This window comes from Enhydra lutris, unplaced genomic scaffold (assembly GCF_002288905.1).
Source record: "Enhydra lutris kenyoni isolate GAN:26980312 unplaced genomic scaffold, ASM228890v2 scaffoldscaffold41, whole genome shotgun sequence".
Lineage (NCBI taxonomy): Eukaryota > Metazoa > Chordata > Mammalia > Carnivora > Mustelidae > Enhydra > Enhydra lutris.
In genome coordinates this window covers 6,078,290-6,098,783 of record NW_019154125.1, presented here as the reverse complement: position 1 = coordinate 6,098,783, position 20,494 = coordinate 6,078,290, and the positions used below count along the sequence as shown (strand labels likewise).

Below are 20,494 nucleotides of genomic sequence, written 5' to 3'. Positions count from 1 at the left end.
ATTCTGTTGCCTGGAAGACACAAGTCTCCTCTCCAGCCAGGAGGTGGAAATCCTACAGCCATCTTAGGATTCTGTCTCCTATAAAAAGTGAAGAAATTTTTATAGGACCAAAGTAGTTTATCATTAAGCCATTTATTGCCAACTGAATTTGCTAGACTCAGTCTCTGAGTTCTGGAGAACTTGCCTGCCTGGAGTGTATAAATTAGCTTTATCGCTGAGCTCCTTATAAATTGATTTTTTCCCCTCAAAGATTGTTCTATTCCCATTTCTACATGAACCCTTGGGACACGCCTTCCTTTCAGTCTACTGAGTTTGACTTTTTAAATTCATAGGAATAGCATAATAAGTTACATATAATACTAACATTTATGGAGTGGTGGAAAGTTAAATGCAAACTTGGTATCAGATGCTTTTCCAGAGCCAAACTGCATACGTTTCACCTTTCCAGTTCAAGAATCAAATTTGTTGTTGGGTATACCAGTGACAGCAAAGTGCACTGTTAGTGTACAGTAAAAAGTTATTGAAGTGAACTTAACTATTTTAGTATGCAAGTTTGGTCGTCATCCTTAAGTGTCTTTGAATAGGATTTATTTCTGCAGAACAGTTGCCCACTCTAGAAGCACTGTTTTGTGTTTTACTGAGTTCGATCCCCGGTAAGCTGGGTCGCTTTGGGTCTGGAGGTCTGCTGCCAAATTCCAGCCCCCAAACACCTCTTTGAGAACTGTAGGCACCTGAGAGCTAACTTGAAATAAGTAAGACAAACGCCTGTGAACTGGGAATTTGTTCTGTAGCTTCTCATTCATTGATATTTACTGAGTTGAGCCTGCTAAGGAAAACACTGTGCAAAGAGGTGAAGAAAAGAAAAAAAAAAAAAAAGAGGGAAGGGAGACACAATAAAATGAACTCATTAAGGCCCCTGAGCAAATTCGTTATCTTTCCTACTTTTACTTCTAGAGAGTAATGTCTGGTTAAAGATAATACTTGATGTTTTACTTGATGATAATATTTGATGTTTTACACAGTGAGGAACTGTGAGAAATTCAGAACAGGAGGCTGAGGGTATGACTGTGTATTAGACTCTTTGAACGGGTTTATATTTTAGTTTGCTTGTTGTAAGCTAGCTGCACCATGATACCCTGCCTTTTCTTGGGCATTTCTGCTGTGGGAATTGGGTGTAGTTTTTTTGGGGAGGCAGGCCTGCTTCCTGGGGGGGGCCACCCTCGTGCTTGTGGCCCCGGAGACCTGGGAAGCGCTTCACCATTACTGTGTTAGGCTTCGGAGTGTGTTAAATTTGAGGTGGTTTCTCTTTCTCCCCTGGCCAGAGTAGCATTAGGTTCTGTTGGCCCCTCTCCATTTCTCTTTTATCTGAAGAACTTCAGGGATAGGAGAGTCTTCTGACCAGGAATGCAGTCTGATTACCTGTATATACTTTTTGGAAAGCTAACACATGTAAAAACATAATTCAAGTCTTGTATAAACAATTAGGCTAATTTTTCCAAGCATTTATGAAGCAGTGGAGGTACATCAAAAGTATGTTCAGTTTACATCAGTTCAACTCTATGCCCTAGGGTGTATGTGTGGGGGGGGCACACATGCATTTGTATAAACACGTTATTTCAAGTACGTGGTCCTTAGATACAAACCTATTACTTCACCTGGTGCTTTTCCTAAGAAGTAGAGTGATGCGTTACCAAACTGGGGAAAAGAACTGTGTTAGATTCCTTGAAATATAGTAGATTAAATTTTTAAAAATCATATAAGCTATTCTTTTTAAGTGGCTTTGGGAAAATTTTCAGAGCAGGGCAGAAAGTGGGCTAATTTTCTTCCTGTTCCTCGAAAACCCCATTCATTCCTGGTGACAAAGCAGATTGATGGACTTGAATTCAGCTTCTGTCAGACAGAGTGATTCTGATACTCAAGCAGGATAATGTTTGTGAGCAGCAGTCTAAATGCCAGTTCTTAGCCACATTTTTATCTTTGGGCAGAAAAGTTAGTGATTTTCCACAGCTTTAGTTCGGAGTTAAACTAGAGCTCTTCTCTAATCCTTTGAAGGCAGAAGTCCCAAATTTATAGTAAATTAAAAGCCATTTTAACCCATAGATTAGTGTTAGGCTCTTAAAACTAAGGCCTTTTATGGTTTTGGAGGAAGACAAGTAGCTTTCTGGGCTTGGAGAAGCCCTCCTCATCCTCTGGGCGAGTATGAGCACGTCCCACTGGCTGGTAGCCACCACATCGGGATTACCATCCAGGGTTGGCCCCTTTCTAGCTGTGTCACTAAAGCCTCAGTTTTCTCATTTATAAAAGAGCAAGAATGTCACCCACCTTGGCAAAGTCATGTGGTTATTACAGGCACTGAGGGAGAAGGTTGTGAAATGCACATGTAACTGTACAGTACATGGTTTAAAAACCTCATTTAGTATCGTGTCTGGGGATGGCTTCAGGACTTCCTGTCAGACATGCTGTTGTCTCTCTCCTAACTCCAGGGCTATTCCCTGATGCTCTTCCCTGTCACCCTGAGTGGGGCCAGCTGGAGGCAGCATTGCAGGTACTCAGCAGGGTTCCAGCCTGCACTGGAACCCGTGTCTCCCTGAGGCCACCTCCCGCCTCTGCGGGTCATTCCCAGCAGAGTGTGACCACCTGCACAGAACGGAGACAGGGAAAGGGAGATGGCCAGAAGGGCAGCGATGGGATGGCCCAGAGGGCGGTATGGTGCACAGATGCCCCTTTCTCCAATGGGAGGGAGTCTGCTGTGCTCAGGGTCTCACAGACAACTTGGAAAGGATTTAGCATTGGTGGAGTTTCACTGCTGTGTTACTCTAGCTAAAGTGACTATAGAAACACTACAGGAGAGCGCCTTACAAATGAGAGATGCAGTCCGACCGTTCCTATGGTATAGTTTTACTCCTACATAGAGGATGGGCAGTATTCAGTATCCAGTGTGAACTATTTAATATTAAATATAGCATGATTGCTTGGCTCATTATTTTCATTATTTTGGACTCCACTTATATTCAAAATGTGTTTATAATTTAGATGCCATTAAAGTGGTTCATGTTAATTTGCAGCTATTTAAGATTTTGTTTGTATGACACATCTATTCTAAGGATGGATTAAAAACACAAGCAGAAAACTGAAGTTTTGGAAATGCCTTCAGATGATTTTTAAATGAGATATTTCAGCAGTAATTAAAATTTTCAGTTCTAAAATTTAATGGTTCTGAAGCACTCATAAAGATGACTCAACATTCATTATATTTAACTCGGTAATTATTTTGACTCTATCCAACAAAAATTATACAAGTCGTCTTTATATGATTATACCAATATTCCTATTTTTATTCCTACCAGTGACTAAAATTGAGCATAAAAGAAACTGCCAATTCAGTGCAGCGTTTGAGCACATTTTACATAAAATTAGCTTTGTTTATAGAGTCACATGCTATGTTGTAAAATATTTGATAACCACTCTTTGAGATACATAGACATGTGCACACACATACTCTCCCCACCCCAGAGAAGCAGATGAATTTGCCCCACTTTAGCTGTATTGGTATAATCCGAAGTGTATCTTGAAGAACATTTTTATTCGAGGTATTGTTAGAAAAAAGGGATGGAGTGGTTACGTACCTTTAGGAACACCCTGCACATTAATCCACCACTCAGTGTAGTAAGGGCTGGGACTCTTGCAGTAAAGAAAACTACTTATTTGGTTAGCCCAGGATTCTCTAAACTTATGTGACCTGAGTCATCTTTTCATGTAACACTTTTTAATATCCAAAACTTTAAAAATGTTGTTTCACACATCTTGCCTTTCCAGTTCATATGACTAACAAGCTTGATAATTATGCATTTGGGTGTTTTTGTTCATAAAGGTACTCATTCAATAAATCATTGTTCCTGGAAATTAAGAATGAGCTGAATAAAACTAACTGGCATTTAAAGGCTTGACCTCAAGGCCCTGATTCTAATACCAAATTTAGCCAAGCAGAAAATAGCCCAACCTTTAATTGTCCTCTGAAGAATATTTTTATACTTATTTTTTATTTTTTAAATTTTTTAAAAAGATTTTACTGATTTACTTGGGAGAGACAGAGTGGGAGAGAGCGAGCGCAGCAGAGAGGGAGAAGCAGGCTCCCCACTGAGCAGGGAGCCTGATGTGGGGCTGGATCCCAGGACCTGGGATCCTGGCCTGAACCAAAGGCAGACACTTAACTGATGAACCACCCAGGTGCCTCATACTTGTTTTATATCCAGTAGTCATAGTTGAGAAGTGTATCACTTGACTCTTGAAACTCCTGTCTGCTCCTCCATAAACAGGGCTTCACAAGCTTGCTTGTCATACATTATTTATGCTTTCAGTCACCTGATCTCAGGCATGAGTTGTCGTTCAGGCCCATGGAAGAAGTGACCTCTGGGCAGCACCAGGCTGACCGCTTTCAGGAGGCCCCCTTAGTGTCAGCGCAGGTCAGGTGCTCTGCTTCCCCCCGCTGGTACTGTGGCTGGCTTGTTTACTGTTATATCCCTAAATATTTGTTGAATGAACAAATGAGTTGGGCACCAGATACTGAGTGCATCTTCTTTTTCTCAGTGTCACTGACAAGAAAAGTGTGTTTCAACAGGACTCACGGAGCCTTTGAATGCACTATTGCACCCTGTATGCTCTTTTGGCTGAAGATTGAGCTTCAGTTTTCGTACTGGAATTCCTTTTTTTTTTTTTTCTTTTTAAGATTTTAGTTATTTGACAGAGAGAGATCACAAGTAGAGAGAGAGAGAGGAGGAAGCAGGCTTCCTGCCTAGCAGAGAGCCTGATGTGGGACTCGATCCCAGTACCCTGAAATCATGACCCGAGCTGAAGGCAGAGGCTTAACGCACTGAGCCACCCAGGCAGCCCTGGAATTCCTTTTTAAAAGAGTGTCAAGGGATCAAGAACCTAGGGAGTGATACTGGAAAAATAAAAGTGAAGCGCATCAATAAAAGATGTGTTTCCAAAGCCACCAAAAAACAAAACCAAAAACTAAAAAGGAAGCAAATAGTACTTTGCAATCTTAAGTGAACACTTTGTATTTTTACAAATCATTGAAATCATAGTTTAGCGTGTTTTAAGCTTGTATCTGTTGTTCCTTTAGCCTTGGGTGGCCCGCGGCTTCTCCCCCAGAACCTCAGGTTCTCTGAGAGCACAGATACCTCCCTTTGGCTCAATGTGCAGGGAAGGGCCGTGCTCCCAGAAGTGCAGTGTCGTTACTACAGAGTAGCATTTCGATTTTAGATTTGTTTGTATCACTCAGTAAGTACAATGTTTTGCCTTCGCTGTCCTGCATTACTGAACGTTGTTAGTTTGCAGAGCTTGTACCTATTGGAAACACTGTGCAGTGTTACTCTCACGTGGCTCGTGCCTGTTACTTGACATTGCTAACAGTTTGAGGCTTTACGGATGTAATTAAGGCAAAACATGAGTAAATAAGCTAGCTTTTAAGCCAGGCCAAGCTGATGAATGTTGGATGGAAAGCATACCTGAGGTAAATGAAAAGTTTCCTCTTAGGCACTTTCTCCTTTTCTTGCGAATGCTCCTGAATACTTTGGGTCTCTTTTGCTTAAAGGTGAGAGAAGGGTTGCCTTCACTTCTTCATCTCTGCCCTCCTTTGGTTAACTTTGCATCTTGTCTGTTCTGCGGTTTTACATAAGGTGACTTGCTTCTGTGTTTGCCTGGTGTATACATTTTGAACAGTGGAATTAAGGATAAAAGTGATTATCTTTAGGTTATGGTAATTTTTTTGACAAGATACACATACACACCTTGAATCATTTTTGTTTACCGTTTAAATATTAGTCATGCTGTTTTAGTTCCAGAAGTCCATGGCACCATCCTTACAAATCCCGTAATATTCCAACAGGCACATGGAATTGTGATAGAAAATGTGTCAACTGCAAAGTCCTATGGTGTGTATTTAAAAATACCTTTGGTATCTAACATTCTCCACGTTGGCAATGCCCTATATGGTAATATCAGATGTTAATGGCATTGATTACCTGTCAGGCAGTGGGAATTGATGGGAAAATGTCCGCTGTAAAATTAAATAGCATTAGAGAAGACTGTACCATGCGTGGGGAGGGGGAGCACGGCTGGGCCTGGGAGACTTTGTCAGGGTATTACTGTGAGCTCCAGGTTTTTTCCCCCACATGATTAAGGCAGGCCATCTGTTCTTTGTTAAATGTTTACAAAAACAGCTTTTCTCTAAAAGATTTAAGGAGATGTGGGTCTGGTAAACACTATAATATTTCTGAGCACCTTTTTCACCCTATTTCATATAGTACCAAAACATAATTCTGCTGCATATCAAACAGGATTAATACTTTTTTGTATTTACTCTTTATGTTTTTTCCTTCTTATGGAAGATTAAAAATTTTAAGGGATACTAATTTATGGATTCATTTATTACTGGAAGGAGCATCTAAAATCATTTGTATGCTAAAATGTGTAGATAAATTTTCAGTCTTTTTGTATTTGATGCTCTGTGCTTTTCCGAGTTCATGAATGTGTACCAGGTATTTCTCATTAGAAGCTGGCACTTTGTTGCTGGGGTTAATGCCATGCAGATTAAAGCGAGGTATGCATACGTGGGATTAATTCACCGTTCTATGCTTGAAGCTTTGTTTACTGGTGGACTTTTCTCTTTCCATCCCTTTCCAGGAAGTACTTTTTCTTCCATTTCCTGAAAAATAGTTTGTCCCAAATAAGTTTGACCTCTAAGTCTCTTAGAAGAAAAAAGGCTTTTTCCTTTTTACTTACCTTGGAAATAATAGGTAACAATTAACTAGACTTCAGCTGAATTTTAATCACACAGTTAAATCAGACGCTGTGAATTCTCAGGTAATGGGAATGTGGACGGCACCTTGGCTGATGTTTGTTGAGCATGTGTGTGAGGGAGAAAGGCAGGACAGAGGGTAACTTCTTTTAGTGTTTGGCTTGCTGTGCTATTCCTGTGTGGGAACCTGTTCACAGAGACTCCCTCCCAACGTGTGCTTTTCCTCAGACTTCTGCTCTTGCTTCTTTCTCTTTCTGTATAGCTTTAATCTTCTGCAGGTTCATCCTCTTTTAGCTATGACTGGGAAAAGGCAATATGTATTTTAAGATTTTCTAATACCGTTGAATTTTGAAAGAGACTTTGGAAATCATCTGACCCAACCCCTTCATTTTGCAGATGAAGAAAATGAACTGTGGATGAGTGAAATGATTTTTCATTGATAATAGAGCTAACGGCAGGACCCAGACTAGAGTTTGTGTCTCTTACCTTGTAATTCTGGGCTCAGTCTCTTGTACCAGTACAGATGGGAGAATTGAATGTGGGTTTCTTTAGTGACCACGGTAAGGTTTAGTGGGGATAGTATGCCCACTTTCTTTTCAGGCAGTAATGTCTTAAAATTTTGGGATGGGGGTCACTGGACACTTGGGAAATCAAATGAAACCCATGGAGAATTTCCTAGAAGGATGCCCATATGTAAGATTTCAGGAGAGGAAAAAAAAAAAAAAGATTTCGTAAGCACAGAGCCCGAACACTGGTTTACTGGTTTAGAAAACCTAGATTCAGATCACAGCTCTGTCTCCTGCTGTGTGACCTTGGGTGAGATCACATAACCTCCTCAGACTTTCCTTCCTTTCCGAAAGATGAGGGCAGATCACCACATTTTTGTTGGTGAGAGTCAGGTGAACTAATTCCTGAAAGTGCCCAGCTCAGTGCATGGCCTGGAACAGATGCTCAGTTACTCGGACTGGAATCTGATTTATAGTACCTTGCTGATGGGGAGCATAGCTTTTGGGTTACTCACGAGTCCTCTGCAGACCTGGATCTGGGCTCTTCTACACCACCCCCCCACCTTTGGGAAGTGGTATGGTCAGGAGGGTGGGCATGTAACTCCTTGGGAATGGGACTGCATCCCTGAATGTCAGAGCCCAAATCCAGCTCCTGATTGGGGCTGGCGTGGGGGTTGAATGGTGTCGGGGGTGTCAGGTGCTTAGCATGTGTGTGGCCCATAGTAAGACTGTTCAGTAACCACTAGCAGCCATTATTGTTACTGTTTCTGTTATACTTACTATTCAGTGTCTGGAGAAGCAGATGAAAAAGTCAAAAACAAACCCAACCCCGAGTGACATTTGAAGATATAACATTTTAAAGTATTTCGCTGAACTACAAAGGTTCATTAGATGTTGTAATTTGCAGTGCAGATGATACTCTACCCCTGTCCTGGTTTGGAGTGGACTCTGCTCTTGGCTGACCAGTTAACATCCCATCCCAATTGTTAATAGTCTCTACTGTGTTAAGCCCATCTCAAGATGCACTCCTTGTGAATGTCAAAAATCTGCAAGGCTTACCAGCTCGACTATTTGGATTTTCTGTTCCTCAGGAAAATGTGAAAATGTGAAGCTTTGGTAACTTAAGATAAACACTCTCTGTATTTCATGTTAGTACAAGAAATTTAATGAATCACGAGTCATGAAGTTTGGCTATGTGCTTTTAATGTATCATTTTCATGTCATTTAAATCAGAAATGGCCTGTACCATATAAGATTTGTGTGTGATACTTGGATTTCAAACTTTCACAGTACCTGAATCATGTGGTGCTCAGTACACTTGTTCTTGTTAAAAGAGGCTTAATTATGTATCTTTAATTTGAGTTCTCATTCCCACAAGAGGAGAAGAATTCCATTTAAATTCATTCGTTGGGTTTAGCTTCTGCTGCTGTTCTGTCATTCGCCAAGTCCCACACACGTAGGGGCTGCTAAGAAAATGGACAGTGTCTTCAGGTGAATGAGAGTTACTTTTCTTCCTGAACCGGAATTTTTACTGTATTGCTAGGTTACCCTTTTTCTTTTTTAAGTGTTTATGTAAGTGCTTTCTTGTCTTTTGGGTGAGAGAAAAGGATAGATTTTACAACTGTATAGTTGGTAAAATATTTGCTACTTGGAGTGTAAAGTTTCAGAAGCATCAGCTACTAACTTTCAGTTCCTTTCTTAAGTATGAAGAATGATAAACTAATTTCAATTCCCATTTGTGTCTCTTAGCATTCTCCGTCGGAGCCCTTTCTAGAGAAACCAGTGCCGGATATGACTCAGGTTAGTGGACCGAACGCTCAGCTAGTGAAGAGTGATGATTACCTGCCGTCCGTAGAGCAGCAGCCACAGCAGAAGAAGAAGAAGAAGAAAAACAACCACATTGTTGCCGAGGAGCCCAATAAAAGTTTTGGTAAAGATGACTTCCCTGGTGGGGTTGATAGCCAAGAACTAAATAGGAACTCACTAGATGGGTCCCAAGAAGAGAAAAAGAAAAAGAAAAGGCCGAAGGTAAAAAAAGATCCGAAGGAACCGAAAGAACCCAAGGAGAAAAAAGAGCCCAAGGAACCCAAGACCCCGAAAGCCCCTAAGATTCCCAAAGAGCCAAAGGAAAAGAAAGCAAAAACTGCCACGCCAAAACCCAAATCCAGCAAAAAGTCAAGGTAGGCTGTGGGCAGAAACAACCACCCCCAAACGCAGTGTAGAAATGCGCAGGCAGCGACAGCCCTTGGAAGGGGGTGGGTCTGGGGACGGGGGAGGGGCAGCACTTAGCTGTTTGCTACCGGGTTCCTTTCTCTGATAACCCGACCTGAAAAGTGAAAGAGTTTTATACGTTCTGAGATTTAGGACTCAATTACCACAAGCTGTTTATTTGGATGGTACATTGTAGACTTCACTGGGTAAAAATTCTTTGTAATTTTAAAATCATTTGCCTGTATTTTTGTGAAAGTTTGCCATTGACCAGATAGAACAAGATTACCAGCTTACTTATTTGTAAGCCTAGACCAGCAACCTCATTTTCAAGGACAATGCAAAACAGGGAAAGAAGGATTACAGGAGCAAGATAGGTCACTATATTTCACTCAGCATTTCAGCCCTGTTTCCCAGAAGTTGAAACAGGAGAATTAATTCTCTCCACTTGGCGGAGTAATCCTTCCAGGGGCAGGGTTGAAATGCTAGTGGGCAACGTGGGAGAAATCAAATAGCAGTTATCCATTAGATATGCATGCAAGAATAGCACACACTTTGGCTTCTAGGAAATACCCTCCTCCACTCCATACTTCCCTCTGTACTTCCCCTACCGACTCTGACCCCCCAGAAGGCATATTTACTCAGTAAGAAAAGCTGAGAGGAGAAGACATTGAAGACTAATTTTTTTCATTTGTACTGAACATTTCTTACAACCGTTCTGAACCAATTCCAAACATCTGAATCTATTTTTCGGAATATGGCTTATGTTAGAAAATATAGTTTCCAGATGGAAGTATGGTCAGACTTGGTTAATCTGAACCTGTTTGCAAACTGCATTAGAAAACACACTCCCCCTCCGACCCCCATGCGCATGTATACACACACACACACACACCCGCGCGTGTGTGTATATACATGCATGCTCAGGTCTGCGACAGATGTGCTTGATGAGAACTTTTTGAGTTCGCTGACCTGCAAACCTTTGACTTGTAGGCTTTCCTGTGGGTGCACGCGCAAATACAGAGCGGAGATGATTTCTGTGACTATGGAGATGTCCCTGCAAAGGGAAAGAGTAAAGTTGGATTTTCAAACTTGTGCTCAGAATATCTATACAACCCCCAAATAAGTTATTCTGTAGTGTTTTGAAAGTCTGTATCACAGTCACTTAAAAGTTTTTGTCATCAGTACTTTTTATGGTGCCAAAATAACAGAATTCTATTCAGTAACTCAGTCTTACAGGTAACTTAGGAACCTTCTTTGATGCCTCAGTAGGCGGTTTCTTAATTAAAAACCATTTTTTCCCCCACGTGAACACTCTTCTAAACTTACAACCCATTATAAATTTTGCTTTCATTTATTTAAATATTTCATTTCCTTAAACACTTCATTAAGTACTTATTCTCTGTAGCTGCTCTGTTAAGGGTTAGGGTTGAGCCGGGAGGACATGGGTAGACTTTCAGTCTGACTTACCAAGGGTTCTTTAGAAATATAATTGCCTAAAAGCTAAGTATTGTGCTTTTGGTAGGAGGACCCATATGGTTATTTTTCCCAAGTAGAAAATTTCCCAAGGAGAAGTTGCAGCAAAATTTTAAAAGAATGTATTATTATTATTTTAAAACTTGAAATGTAAGAGCCTGTGTTCTAAAGAAGCTTCCTAGAAATCGGAAAATATGTCACCAAGACTAGCTTTAGCCTCAAGGTCTATCTGTCTTTAGTTTGTATCTTTAATTTTTTTAATCTAGCACCTAATGATAAACGTCGATTAAAAAAAGAAAAAAAAGAAACCCACTGTGTCTTGGATCTTGTCATAAATTTCCAAGTATGTTACCTTCAGGTTCTGAGTCTACCTTGACTTAGTCCTGTCTTTAAAAACATACTTTTAGCTTACCCTTACCTCTTTTGGGATATATTAGGGCAGATATCAAAATGCTGTATTGAACAGTGAAACTTACTGAAAATTTCCCAACAGCTGTAAACAAGTGTTAGGAACTTGGGGCATCAGATCCAGTCAGTTCTGATCACCTGTGTCCCTCGGTGCAGAGAGAGGCCCTGTGTTTACCCATGAGAGAAAATTCCAGTGTGTGTTCTCAGCTGCTCATCCTTAAGTTTGCATTGTCTCTGCAGAGTAAATTTTTGGCATTGCTGAATCCGAGTAATGGTTTTGCATTAGAGTCATATGTTTTTGATAGGAGAGAGGGCATGTGATTATTTTCTCCCAGGAAGAGTGTTGGGTACGCCCCCCCCCCCATTGCCTTAGGGTCATAGTCTCCGTGGATGCCTCCTAGAGGTGACAGTTGTTAATCCCCAAGTGGTGTGCAGATAATTGAATGGAACATTTCCACTGAGTGTGGGGATGTTCATGCAGAATGGGGGCTGATGTAACGGGGCCCAGAGACATGGGCCCTGTTGAGTGGTGCCAGCAGTGTTTGGAGGACCTCCGTTGTTCTTGGTGGCTTGACCATTTACTTGTTGGGCCACCTGCTGAGTCAGGACAGAGTGTGATGAGGACACTCCCGGGAGGCTTTCCTGTCATTGATGGTCAGATGGGGGTGGCTGTCCAAGAAAATGGTAATCGAATAGAGATTTTCAGTAAATTAACAAACCAACCCATTATTGTGTTGAGCCACAGTTTCTACTGGCCAGATGAATTGAGTATGTCAAGTTGTGGTCTTGTGTTCTGCTGAATCTAGGAAGGAAATCGTGTCCCTGAAGCACAGATAAGTAGAATGCTATACAACTACATGTAAATTCTGAATAGCATAGCAGAATAATTATGTAAATTGAATATGCAGTGATGAAGGTAATAGGGGGTTTGGGTTATGTTAGCACTGGGGTTGAATTGCCATAGCAGTTTGCTTTTAAGCACTGGAATACAGCAGTGGCAATTTTGTTTTGCAAAATGTTATGTGATACCAGTTATTTCCATCCTTGAATAAGTTAACTTGATGAATTTGTTTATACAGAAAATAATTTTCCTACAGAGGGCTGAAATAGAAGGGAATAAACAGAAGTGAAATGAAAAATTTAGTGCAGAACTGCTCGCATCTTTCCCGTTCGGCCCCGGATGCCGGATCATTGAGCATTCCGCAAACAAATACGCTCTCTGAGCGGGCAGTGACAGAAGTAACCACTGCTGGTCTGCCTGGCTCTGTGGTATGTCTGTGGCAGGGAGAGAGCTTGTTCTGCCTCAGTCACACACTCTCGATGCTAAAGCACATTTAGAAAGGGTGGCTGTCCTCCGGGGCTGACTCTGTATGCCTTTGGGATGTCTGTCTCATCCCCTGCCGTTCTCCTGCATTCCAGAAGGCGGCTGGGGCTTGCATTTGTGGCCCTTCCCAGCAAACTGGCCCTTTTGGCAACCCACATACAATGATATTGCCTTGCCTGTGCAGAAAAACTCACAGTATCCACCTAGCAGCTGGGACATAGAATGATAGAGAAACAGTAAAAGGTATTCAGCACTTCAGGAAAAGACATTTAAAATCTTAATAATGAGAAAAATGGGCCACATTCCACTTTTCTATTAGAAATGTATCTTTCTTTTCTCTTTCCCTTTTATGTTAAATATATATTTTTCTACCCATTTTTTTTCCTGGTGCTCTCCCCAGGTGTCCTTATAGCCTTCAAATATTGGCAGTAAATATTGAAAATAAGAGCTAAGACATTTGTGGGCTGGAGGGGATGCCATTTTGCATACGGAAGAATTCAAGGAGCTGAAACAGGAGAATTTTGCATTCTTCTCTTCAGTGTGTTTTCTGTTGTGTAAGCATGGGCCTTGTGAGTGAGATAGAATTTGGAGGAAGCGCTTCCTTTGAATGACTCTTGAAGGATTTAGTGGTCCATTTAGCTCTATAAAGACTCTTTGAATGGGCATAAAGAAGGGAACTTGGCCCGAGGTTGTGACTTGACTGGTGAAGCGCTGGTTAAAGGGAGCCGTGGAGACTCGCTTCTGGTGCAGCTTCCTTGCCGTTTCCCAGCCCCAGCATCCAAGTTAGCAGGAAACTAAAATGCCGTTTCTCAGGGAGGAGAGACGCAATATTTTAAGTGGACGGCAAATGTACCACTCTTACTTTTCAAAAACACAAAGTACTAAAAACATGTAGAGTATATTTTTGGCAAACCACACTATTATTATCATTAATATTAATGTGGCAACTTTCTTCTGAGGATCTAAGAAAGTAGCTGTGTTTTACCGGAGGAATATTTTTATTCAGCCTACAAGCCCCGTGGTGGTATATTTTGGTAACCTAGTACATAGTTTATATAGTGTGCTCTTAGACACATAAAATTTCTCAGCAGAGATTAGACACAAAAGCAAACCATTAAACTAGTTTTGCTTAATCAGTACAGAAAGCCTGGAGAGTCAGATACCTCTCCCTCAGGTACATAGGTAATAAAGTAAATTAAACCCGCAGCTTTTCTTCTGTTTCCTTGTTCTTTCTTTTATATCCTATGATTTAGTTTTGACTCGTGGCATTGGATAATTGGAAATACTGAATTAGGTATTTTGGACAGTGTGCCTGCAGAAGAGGGTATAGATTTTTTTAATGTGTGGTCACAAAATGGACTTTCGAGCCCTTTCAGTATTGGAGAGGAACAAGGGGGAAAATGTGCCTGTGGGCATTGTGCTTCTCTGCCCCTGGTCTGCCCTGCCAGTCTCTGGTTCATTAAATCCAAGCTCCAGGTCAGGGATACCAGGTAGGTGGCCGCCTTCCCTGGTGGTCTCAGAGGTTCTGTTCTCTTTGAAAGGGGGCTATTGAGTCTTTCTTTCTCTCTCTTTCTCTCTCTCTTTTTTTTTTTTAAAGGATTGATTTATTTGAGAGAGAGCATGTGAGCAGGGGGAGGGGTTGAGAGAGAGAGGATCTCAAGCAGACTCCTCACTGAGGGTGGGGGTGAGATTGAGTCTCAGGGCTCAATCCCACAACCGTGAGATCATGATCTGAGCCAAGATCAAGAGTCAGATGCCTAACCGACTGACCCACCCAGGCGCCCCACCATTGGCTCTTAATCCCAAATCCTTTTTTGCTTCAGGATGACCATCTCAAAGTCTTTCTCTTCCCAGTGACAGGCCACCTTATCACCCTTCCTCCATCCGATTTGTCCTCAGTTGGCTGAGTGAGCAGTGGGGGAGTAGTCATCAGGCACTTTTTAGTACAGACCGCGCTAGCTTTAGCAACACGTGGTTTGGTTGCTAGTCCTCGGGGCAAGAGAATGCCCAGCACCACTGACCCTTAAAAAGCAGGTTCTGCTGACTCCTTCCCTGTGCTCGATGCAGGGAGGGACCGCACTGGGCCTGGCTGACGTTTGTTTCTGCCTGTCCAGGGAGCTGGGTGAGCTTGAGAGTGGTGGCCTGCTGCCTCTCTGGTTGATGTGGGAGAGTGTGGCTTCAACCCTGCTTCCAACTCTCATTGTGCCTATCCGATGGAAGTTGAATTGGGGAGGAGGCCGGTGGTGGCAGTGGAATGTTAAAGGGGGATATTTCTAGAGACGTGTTCCTTCAAAGACTTTCTTAAGTGGCATTTTAGGGCGGGACACATGCCATTCTACAATGTGGTGGTGACGTTAGAATTGGAGGATAAAGAGCAGGAGGAGTCCTAGGCTGATTGTTTTTTTAAAAAAAAAAAAAATGATTATTAAAAATGTCCATATAATGGACGCCTGGGAGGCTCAGTGGGTTGGGCCTCTGCCTTCCACTCAGGTCATGATCTCAGGGTCCTGGGGTTAAGCCCAGCATTGGGCTCTCAGCTCAGCGGGGAGCCTATTTCCCTTTCTTAAAAAAAAAAAAAAAAAAAAAAAAGTCCATATATAAAAATGCTTTTGAAAGGTATGAAAATCTGTACAAATGCAAAATTTGTCACATGATATAGAAAGATCTTTCTGCTAGTTGTCTTCTGCCCACCTGGGTAAGGGCCCCTTCAAGTCTGGATGCTGTGCCAAGCCACCGTGATTGCGTCATCAGCCATCTGAAGCACCAGCCCTCCCTCCAGCTTCTCAGACAAGTCTGTGTGGCCTAGCTTTAAAATGTTAACTGGGAGACAGGTGGCGGGGGTGCTGGTCCTGGAGGGCTCAGTTGGTTAAGCATTTGCCTTTTGCTCAGGTCATGGTCTTGGAGTCCTGGGATCTAGCCCTTTGCTGGATTCAGTCTCCCTGCTCAACGGGGAGTCTGCTCCTCCCTCTTCCTCTGCCCACCCCCAACTCTCGCTCAAATAAATTAAAAAAAAAAAAAAAAGAATCTTAACTGGGGAAATAGTATGAATTATAAAAGACACCATTCTTCTTAATTTTGATGTTGGAGAGAGAACTTGAACTTCCATTAGAATGCTAATTGTGGGGACGCCTGGGTGGCTCAGTTGGTTAGGCGGCTGCCTTCGGCTCAGGTCATGATCCCAGCGTCCTGGGATCGAGTCCCACGTCGGGCTCCTTGCTTGGCAGGGAGCCTGCTTCTCCCTCTGCCTCTGCTTCTCCCTCTGCCTCTGCTGCCACTCTGCCTTCTTGTTTTCACTCACTCTCTCTCTCTGGCAAATAAATAAATAAAATCGTAAAAAAAGAACGCTAATTGTGTATATAGCCCCGAAGTCTGTATGAACAGTATAACGTCTTGGTCCTTTGGCTTCTCCTGTTAGGATGGGTGGGAGTATTTTCTCCTTGTGGGTTTTACTGTTTACTCTGCCTAGTTCTCTACCTACCTGTGGCACCTGTTTAAAATGTGGACAAGCTGCCCAACTCATTTGTTGTGTTGGCCATGCTGGCCGATCGGAGAAGATCCTTATGAATCCAGGGGATGGGGTTCTAACTGCCACAGTTAGCCCAGCGTCTGCCCTCTGGGGTCGTGGGAGCACAGTGCCTAAAAATAAGAGTGGCATCTGAGAATTGGACACTGTCAGTTGGCACTCGGGGGATATGCTTTAGGATAAGGGTGTACTGTTTGCATCCATTTTGTAATGTCTGATTTACTCAATTCTTTATGTTCTATTACAGTGCCAGGCGGTGCCATGTAGTCAGAGCGACTGGTGTTCATGTTGGCTTCTGGGATACGATAACGTGTTAGCTAACTAGAGTTCTTTTCCTTGTCACTGGCAGACCTTAATTCAGTCCATAAAACTCAGTGACCCTGAGGTTTTCAATAACAATTCTTGACTACATGAGGAGTCTCCCCCCCCCATATATTTAATATATTAAAAATGAATTTGGCTGTTCAGAAGGCTTTCTAGCTTTCTATTGTACTTTCTTTCCCTTCCATCTTTCCTCCTCCTTTAAATAAGGGGCAGCAACCCTGTAGCTGTCCTCAGGACTGGGTTCTGATGAACCAGGGGCCCCACAGATGGCCCCAGGTAACAGAAGACATTCACCAGGACAGGTCGAGGTCTGAAGGGTACCCCCAAAAGGCCAGGCATGCACTGGACTCTTAGAGTGTGTGAGGAGGTTAGTGTGAGGGGGTTGGATGGCTTTAGGCCAGGTCCAGGACTCAGACCTGGGCCCAGAAACAAGACAGGTGTGGCTCCCGTCTTAGCAATGCCACTTCTCCGGCTGAACATGTTGCCTGTCTGGCCCTCAGCTTCTTCATGCTTGGAAGGTTTGATTGTAAAATGTAAAGGCGAGGCACGTTGAGTTGAAATATACTTTCATTTTAAATGAAAGCAAATTAGGTTTTTGTATCTTTTCTAACTTTCTTTGTTCTTTCCTAAAAATTCAGCATGGTTAATATACTTAAGGAGTACTTGATGCTAGAAGAGCTATTTAAGGTAACAATTTAGATTAAATTCAATGTCTTAGAGGCGTTTTCATCCAGTGACTTTCAAAGAACTTAAAAAAAAACCCTATTAATTTGTCACTGAAGTCCTGTTTGTTGTTCAGAAATAAAATAGAATCCCCTCCCCTTCTCTCTTTTTCTCAACTCTTCTTTCTCTTTCTCAACCAGAAGAGCTGGGTGAAGAATTTCTAGGTGGAGTTTAGGAGCTCGGGGGGGGCTGGGCACCCCCTTGGAGTGACGCACATGACCCCAGTCAGGCAGCTCAGCATCCATAAGCTGGCTGGCGGGGCCCCGAGGGCAAGGGCGCAGGTCAAGGCTGGTGCTCCCATCCCACCATCCCACCATCCCACCATCCTGCCCAGATGCTCCCAGATGCTCCCAGATGCTTTCTGCCCAAGGTCGCCCTGTGGAGCATCTCCCGAGTGCTCCTGGGCCTTCCCCTTCACCTCAGCGGCTCTGATTGCCTTTGTGGGAGGGAGTTGGCCTTTGTGTCTACTGTCTGCTGCGCACTTTGTCTCTTCGTCATTAGTTTATTCTGTCACTGGCATTTCATTACATTCTAGTTCAGCCACTGCATAAATTTTGGCCCAAGGACTTTCTCTAACATTTTTATTTTGTTGTGTGGGTTTAATTTTACTTGATGTATCACATTTTATGTTGCCTTAATTGACACTTTTGAGCTCTTAGTGCTTTATCTTGTCTCTTTTTTCTTTCACTTCTTCCTCTTTTAAGTTTCTTTCTCATGGTTCAGAAACTTAGAGGAGAATCCTACACTCAAGTTGAGAGGCTCGATGCTTTTCTCTCCACCATGACTGGGTCCTTGACCCTCACAGCTTTACTGCAGTTTTTCTTACCGCAGCCTGGATCTTTTAGAGCTGGAGCACACCGCAAATGTCCTGTGCCAGGAACGTCTCTCTCGCTTCTAGCTTCTCATCCATTAGTTTTGAGTCTTTATTAAAAAACCTTTTGAGCATATAAAATATAAGGATATTTTTCAATAGCTTTTACTCTTCTTTTTTTTTTTTTTTTAAGATTTTATTTATTTATTTGACAGACAGAGATTACAAGTAGACAGGCAGGCAGAGAGAGAGGAAGGGAAGCAGGCTCCCTGCCGAGCAGGCAGCCCAATGCGGGGCTCGATCCCAGGATCCTGAGATCATGACCTGAGCTGAAGGCAGAGGCTTAACCCACTGAGCCACCCAGACACCCCTAGCTTTTACTCTTCTTTTAAAAGATTATAATATGACATTTTCGCTTGAGTCCCTGCAAACAGATCTGATTAATCCTCACGACCTAAGCCCCAAGGTTGATTTTCGCTAGGGTGAGGCGACTCTTCACGGACTTCTCCCATCTGAAGTGTCTGACTGATGGAGGACTCATGTCCATTGTCCAGACCTTCACGAACCATATGCTCATCACCTGTGGTTCCTCTTCAATCTGGCTTTTTGTGGAGGACTTAGGTCCCTAGGCCGATGCTGGTCAGTGTTTAACTGCATTCTGTTTTGCAAGACACCAGGGCAGCTAGCTGGATTTCTAGTAAGTTCCGGCCCTTGGCTTGTTTAAAAAGCGTATACTTGTTCTCACCAAAAAGAATTCGTTATCCCTGTGCTGTGTCTTAGGTGGAATGAGGTCATGCCACATCGTTTTAGGTTCTGCCATGCAGCCCTTCAGTGTAGACCCTTACAGTTGGAAGCTGAATACGAACTCTTCCGTAAAGGGTATGGAGTGTCCTTAGTTCGTCCCTCCATATAACATGTGTTCTTTGAAGATAAAGTTTGGGTTCTCAGAGTTCTCATCAAAGCGGCTTGTGTTTTGACCACACTGGGGGGCCATTATAGCACTTTTTAGAGCCTGGTCTAACGGTGGTGACCTAAATGTCACTAAGCTGTGGACCCTCAGCACGTCCAGCTGGCCACCCGTGTGACCTGGCCCTCATGATAAAGTGCACAATGGAATTAGGGCCGGTGGAGGGACAGTGGCCCTTCAGACTACTAGCACCGTCCCCAGAGAAATGTGCTGCTTCCGAGGGTGTAGGGGCTCGCGTGGCCTCGGGAGTGGGTGGCTCCGTATCTCAGTCACACCAGCAATGACGGAGATAAGGCTGAGGAAATAAAAGGACTTGGTGAGGAGGGAGGGGATGTGTAGCAATGTATTGGTTTTGAAAACTCGCTAAGTCTCGCTCTATTTCGGTAGCATGTCAGTCCTATTTTACTGAACCTCATAGGTCTTTCATCATAAAGATAGAATCTCTGTGGGGTTTTCTTAAATGAGTTAATGAGAAAAGCACTGGCACATCATAAGAGCTGTATATGTGTGTGCTGTCGTGGCTGTGACTTGTGCTCTTTAGTGAAATCGATCTGCTAAAATTGATAAGGAGCCTACCTGACCAGGTACCAGGAAAACAAAGATAAATAAGACAGACTTCTTCCTCTTTCTGAGCTTAAGGGCTTGTTGGGGAAAGACCTACACTCACACACACACTCAGGTCCACATACAGCTTTGGTTTTGGATCACTGTGGGAGTGCAACCGTCACATTTTGTATACTTTAAATACCCCTTCCTTGTGTGGGGTCCACATGACATGTAGCTGGTGATCCGGTCTGCGTTGGCTAGAAGAGGCTTCCCTGAGTGCGTGATGGCCGTAAATGGAGTGGGAAGGGGAATGGAGGTGGAAGAGATAGGTGGGTCCCTTAGGGAGCAGTTCTGGGTGTCTGCAGCATAAAGGGTGAGTGGAGGGTTTGGGGTGTAAAAAGAGTAGAAATCTACTGTTGCCATTTGCAGATGCTGCAGAAGGCCTGATAAGCCCGTGCAGACTGGCAGGCCTGTTAAACATGGGATAGGACTTCAAGCAGGATGGTATGGTCAGGTTTATACTGCAGCTGGTCACCGTGGTGATGCGTGGAGGGTGGGTTGGTGTTGGTTTTTGTGGCAGCACCACATCCCTGAATTAGGAAATGTGGAAGCAGAGTGGGTTTGGGAGAGCAGAATGGGAGCAGACAGGATTTCTCCGGGGCGGAGGCCGGTTAGGGCTGAAGTGAGAAAGTGGTCCCCGCATGCCCCCGGTCTTCCTTGTGATCCTCGCTGGCAGGTCACCTTGTGGAGGCCAGTATCGCCTACACCCGTGAGCAGCCAGCACAGCAGCTGCTGGAGGTTCTGTGTGTCTGCGCCAAGCCACTTGGTGGCCTGGTTCTCAATATTGGAGTGTCAGCTTAAGGGATGTTTCTGATC

The 20,494-nt window shown here is 43.2% G+C and overlaps 1 protein-coding gene across 1 annotated transcript in view; it reads left to right on the top strand.

Annotated features, from left to right (window-relative positions):
- LOC111155368 (chromodomain helicase DNA binding protein 7) overlaps window positions 1-20,494 on the top strand; it is a 193,872-nt gene that overhangs the window by 94,624 nt on the left and 78,754 nt on the right. Inside the window, exon 3 of the mRNA XM_022515513.1 lies at window positions 9,058-9,488. Coding sequence (XP_022371221.1) covers window positions 9,058-9,488 — 431 coding nt within the window. The remainder of the gene's footprint in view (window positions 1-9,057; window positions 9,489-20,494) is intronic.